The sequence below is a fragment of the Fukomys damarensis genome, unplaced genomic scaffold (genome assembly GCF_012274545.1).
Source record: "Fukomys damarensis isolate Sample0158 unplaced genomic scaffold, DMR_v1.0_HiC HiC_scaffold_12, whole genome shotgun sequence".
Taxonomy (NCBI): Eukaryota; Metazoa; Chordata; class Mammalia; order Rodentia; family Bathyergidae; genus Fukomys; species Fukomys damarensis.
The window spans coordinates 58,062,909-58,068,908 of record NW_022900924.1 but is presented as its reverse complement, the minus strand read 5'-3'; the positions used below and the strand labels follow the sequence as shown (position 1 = coordinate 58,068,908).

General features: G+C 46.3%; 1 protein-coding gene across 10 annotated transcripts in view; it reads right to left on the bottom strand.

Moving 5' to 3' along the window:
- Ulk4 (unc-51 like kinase 4) overlaps window positions 1-6,000 on the bottom strand; it is a 340,955-nt gene that overhangs the window by 200,861 nt on the left and 134,094 nt on the right. For all 10 annotated transcript variants that reach the window (XM_033762656.1, XM_033762658.1, XM_033762653.1 and 7 more), the window contains 2 exons: window positions 281-332; window positions 58-202 (listed from right to left, as the gene is read on the bottom strand). In XM_033762656.1, coding sequence (XP_033618547.1) covers window positions 58-202; window positions 281-332 — 197 coding nt within the window. The remainder of the gene's footprint in view (window positions 1-57; window positions 203-280; window positions 333-6,000) is intronic.

Below are 6,000 nucleotides of genomic sequence, written 5' to 3'. Positions count from 1 at the left end.
CCCAGCTCTGACACGGAGGCCTGGAGCACCGCCCTCCACGCCAGGCCCCGCACTCACCCTGGCAGCAGGACGTCACGCACCAGCGCCAGGAGGTCGTGCTCACCGCTGGCCACGGCCTCCTCCTCCCCATCCTCAGCCGCCAGGTCCACCAGCAGGGACGTGGTCTCCGAGAGCAGCCGCAGGCTGAAGAGCCGCCACTCCACTGCAAGGGAAGAAGGGCCTGGCGTGACTCGGCGGGGAGCTGCCTGCGGGGGAAGCTGGGGGGCCCCCCCGCACTTACCGTTCTGGCTCTGAACCAGGGAGACCAAGGGCGGCAGGATGTACTGGATGACCTGGAGGAGGGCGAGAGGCTCGGCTCAGCTCTCCACACAAAACAGACGAGCGCCAACCCCACCCACGCCTCTCCACTGACAGGACCACGAAGGGGGGTCGGTGTTCGCAGATTAACATCCGGGATTAAACTCTTCATGACACTGAACAAACCGCCAAGCTCATTTAACTCTGAAAAAGTCCTCCGGTCAAAATGACATTAAGAAAATCAAAAGAGCACTTTCTGAAAACTCAGTGCTTAGGAGGAGAAATTTACAAGACAATGCAAAACTGGCTGATGTAGGTTGGCATTAAACCATCAAATTAATAAGCACACGCTGGTTATCATCACTTATGTCTAGGCTGAACAATGATCAAAATGCTGGAGAAAATGAGGCAATAATCCCCGCTTTACAAATACATCAAACAAGTTATTTATAAAAATAGACCCCAAAAATGGAAATACATTATACAAATCATTCCTATGAGAAGCCAGTTATATCAGACAGACCACACTCAAATAGTGTTTGAAACAACCCAAAATAACAAGTTCTTTTCTTCCAAAATATCAGTGAAAAAGAATAAGCCATTAGCATAATCTAACTGAAAAGCCTACTGTCGAGGGACTGTCAGGGCGGTTGGGGGGTGACCAAAGTGTGCGATGTGCACGGACAAAAGTGCCACGAGGCACTGTGAACCTGTACCGTCTGTGCACCTGCTCCTTCCTCGGTGCCAAGGGTGAGCGAGGCGATGCACAGAGAAAGCTGTGTGTGTGCCTGGTGGCCCAGCCTTGTCCACCCGTCCTACTTCCATGTCATGGGACAAGCTCACACACAGTTCCAGCTGACAGTTGTACAAGAACTCTTAAGTAGCAGGCGTGTTTTGTTCTCTTCTACTGTGATGTCTCACCACTCACTCAAAGCTCAGCTATCATGCTCCACCAGAGTGTTCTGAGAACTTTAAAATTCCAGGTATGACAACAGCAAGACTACACAAAGGAAAGGAAGGCAGCCTAGCATCAACCCCCGTCAATGTGATCCTCTTCTAACTTAAAAATGCTAACAATATACATGAAGGAGGTAGTGGCGCTAAAATAAGTGATATGTGTCCATCTGAAGGTCTGAAAAATAAATATGAACAGAAAATGGAAAACTGGAAGACAGAAAATGACTACACAAAAATCTAGTTTCCTGTTTACCTATAGCAACCAACAAACACAATTTGGAAAAAAATAGCATTTGCAACAATAAAGCTCTATACCACCTATGACATCATGAACTTTACAGGCATACAAGCATAAAGTTATGTGAAAATAACTCATATAGTACTATGGCCTTCAACAGACCCATCGGGCCCAGTGCCAGTGAACAGGAAACAGGCTCAGAATTCATCACAGCTGCCGTCATGAGAGAACAGAATGAAAGCCAACAGCTTCTCTGAGATGCAGCAGACGGCTCAAGCCACAGGACCAATGCCATCCCCAAACCAGAGCAGGCAGATCCAGACGGCGGCTCACAGGGGCAGAAGGCATTGGTGCCAGAGTGTTAGGTAGCTAAATGAGCACTGGAGACCGGCGGTGGACATCCTCAAGTAAAAACACTCAGGGCTTTAGGGGATCTTCACACTTCCAGGACCTCATGCTCCAGGAGCCCCACCAAGCTCTTAGGTGAAAATGGAAAAGAGTCCCCAGAAGCTCCCGGCAGGGAAGGAAAACTATCCATTCTGAAATATGCCCCGAGAATTCTTTCCTTCTTAACGAAGGCCTGAACTCAAGGGAAGCTATTTTACCACACACAGCCAAACCTACTGGGGCTTTCCGGAACTTTCCTGACCCAGAGGAAGAGAAACACCTATGTCCAGTCCCCTCTGGCCTCCCTGCATTGCCTGCAGGGAGGAGATGCTGACAAGCACATGTGGGAAGGTCCCCTTGTGCACAAACATGCACCAGGGTGGGACCCAGTCCAAGAACTAGAGATCACTCTCAGCCCCACACCTCCCACAACATCCACAGCGCCCTGCAGAGTGATGCAGAAATGCTACTAGAAAGCTTCAGACAAAGGCTTAGGCTGAAAAGGAATTCCTGGGGAAACCCAGAGACTAAAGGATGAACAAAGTCAAGGATGCTTCGGGAACCCAGAGCTACTGCAGACAGTAGACACCGCCTTGGTCCTGGGCTTTGCTGAGCATAAATTTAACCAGCAGTGGGCTGATTCCCCTCTGTATTTCACTGGATCCATGACATTGGAGGGAAATGTGCAGTGCTAAGACAGAAAAACCTACAGAATTCTGAGCCAACTGAAATTATCATACATACACTCACGAGGAATTTCTTTTGCCTGAAAGTCTGCCATATGGCCAACATTAAAAGAGATTCTTCGAAGAGATGGAAAACAACCTATAGTCAAAAACTTGGATCTGCACAGAGAAATGAAGAGCATTAGAGACGCGAATAAATAAGGGGAAGTGCAGTCTCAACAGAAGCTCAGAGAGGCCAGGTCTCTGCAGATGAACCTACCACTCAGATGCAAAGACAGTGGATGGCCCACCATCCTTCCCTGAGCTCCTAGGGTTGGTTCTGTAGCACGCAGGGAAAGCAGAGGTCACAGACAGCAGAAGTGTGTCAAGAAAGCACGCAGTGAGATGGCTGACCCTACCAGGCGCTATATTCACCAGATGGTCATGGAGGGCGCAGCGTGGAGCCAGGCGGAGCTCACAGGGCAGCAGGCAGAGATGCGCACACGAGCCAGAGTGACAACAGTGCAAAACTGCCAGGACCTGCAGTGGGCTCCGGTCCCCACTGGGCACGATGGCCCAGTCCGCAAAGCGGGCCAGAGAAATAAAAGCCAGAACTAGGAGAAAGCCGGGCCAGGACAACCAATGCTGGTACAACTGGCGCAGCCCTGGCCAGTCCCAGGCACTGACTTTTACTGACAATAACTGGGGCAAAGGTGAGCTGCATGCACTTTCTATGGAAATTAATGTAAACAAGGCCCATAAAGGACCAGACAAAGCATTCTCGATGAGGAACAGAGCAGACAGAACATACGGTTGTGATCAGAACACTGTCCTTCTGGTCAGAAGGTTTACTTGTGGGAATGTGGGAATGGAATTTGGGTGCGAGTCACTCTGACCTCGGCACATAGGCTTCAGTCAGACTTGCTCCCATAAACAAGATCACAGCCTGCCTTGGGCATGATCTATATTACAGTCCCTGCACAAAACAAACTCCTCCTTGGACAGGTACAATTTTTAAAAATATTCAAAGAATGTATTTTTGAATTATAAGAAGCTTAAAGATCTAATGATGGAAAGAAAAACTTTAAAGGAAAATACAGAATAACTTTGCGATAGAGTAGGAAAGGATTTTTTTTTTTTTTTTTTTTGGAACCAAGGATTGAACTCTGGCCCCTGCACTTGAGAGGCAGGCGGCAGCACCTCTGAGCTAAATCCCGGCCAAGGAAAGGATGTTTTAAATGACACCAAAAATATATGTAAACTGAAAAGAAAACACAGCATTCGGTTTCCTGCTGCAGTTGGGCAGCATGTGGATGAGAGGTCTGCTCAGCTTACAGCTTTGGAGGCTCAAGCCAAGATCAGGCACCCCATTGGCTTGGCTTTCGGAGAGGGGCTATGGTCTCACTGTTCAGGGGGATGGGCTCCAGGATCTGGTGTGCTAAGTCACCCATACGAAAGGGGGCAGTATTTGAGTACACAGGGCTTCCCCACATAGCCGAGAGCACTTACAATACTTACTACAATGTAACTGCTAGCAAGAAGTCTGTCCACACCCAGTACACATATAACTTTGCTTCTAATAGTTCCACTTGTGGCTGACTGAGTCCTTGTGTGCTGAACTTGCAGGTGTGGAGGGCCCACTGTGTTAAAATGACACAACATGTGCATCACAAGTCCCCACAAGCAAATGAGAGAAGCCATCCGCTCAGAAGAATTCTACAATCCCTGTAAGTCACGATTCATACGCAGGATACATCAAAACAAAGCAATGAGAAAAACACAAGCCCAAAAACTGAACCAAAGACATGTAAATAACTGAACAGGAGGGCCAGGATGTGGCTCAGTGGTGCTCCGCAGGCCTGGCAAGCACAAGGTACTGAGTTCGATCCTCAGTATAGCAAATAATAAAGAAACAAACAGAACATTCACAGAAAGGAGGAGCCACAGAGCCAAGAAGTATCTGAAAATGGCTCACCCTGCTAGTCTTCAGAGAAATGGAAGCAGAACAACTGAGATTCGACTTTACACACAGATGATTAAACCAAAGCATCTGAAGCGCTGCATGACAGTGGGGAAATGGGAACTCATCTGCTACGACAGATCAGTTAACGTGTAGGAAGACCAATTCCGCAATGCCAGCCAAAGCTGAAAATGCACACACTGACAAGCAGCCAGCGATTCCACGTCTACACCATCTGTGATACCTTCAGGGACTCATTTCAGACCTGATTCGAAAGTGAGAAACAGAGTGGTTAGATCTCGCAATCAGCAGCGTTTGTGAAAAACATCAACTTGCAACAGGACGCAGACAGCATGGCTCGATGGATCCTGAACAACACAAGTGACCCTGATACACACTACATGTAAACAGCTGGGTCCAAACGTTGTAAGTTTTAAAAGAAACCTATTTCATTATAGTACCATCTACTTTTTAAAGCAGCATTGTTTTTCTTTGACTAACACGAGGTAATTAAAGTAGTATATACATGCTGATAAAAATCAGTACTAATGCGTGAGACTAGTCTTTCAGAAGAACGGCGGAGAATGAATTATAATGTGACACGAAATGCATTTTTAAGTATATAAATGAAGAATATGAGGAAATTCAGACTACTTTACTGTTTAACTCACATGTATGTTGAGTAATGACAGTTGATTAGCTTATCAAAAGAAGGCTACAGTGAGAATTTAACTGAACAATAAAACCACATGAAAATGACTGCATAGTCAGCAAGTTGAACGAGGTGAAGGATAAAAAACTGAAAATTGTCTAACCAATTTATTCATGTTCTATTCAATAACTGCAGAGATCAAGAAAATATTATTTTTAAGGAAAAGGAGATATTTCTGTTTGGAGAAAATGTACATTAAAATATACAATGACTCTAACAAAAAAGAAGGCATGAACATAAATTTTCAAATGTTACTTACTTCAGGGTATAGGACAAAGGAACACAGTTGGTTCCTGGCGTAGTTTCGGGCAAAAACTATGAACAAAATTCAAGAAAGGAAATGGAGGAAAATAAAATATTTCAATCTATGCTTATACAAACCTCAGGAATTATTTTCTCTACTCGCAAGAATATATGGGAGAGGGCCGGGGGTTTGCCTCAGTGGTCCCATCACCTGCCTCGCAAATGCAAGGTTCTGAGTTCTATGCCGGTACCAAAAACACAAAGAAAGCAAATATGGGAGGGGGCCCAAGTTCGACCCCTGCTTCTAAACAAAGGAAAGAAAATATGGGAAGGGAGCGTATATAACTGAAATATTCTGATATCTACATACACATGAATTGTACGTAAGCTCACACCAGCTACACACGCACACACGCACACACACTGCTCAGGTGAGCTGACAGGACAGCGTGTAGATGAGGGGCTTTTATCACCACCACTCACAAAACCTAACAGCTACTCAGGGCGAGGAGGGCCCTATACATATAAATATGCATGTATA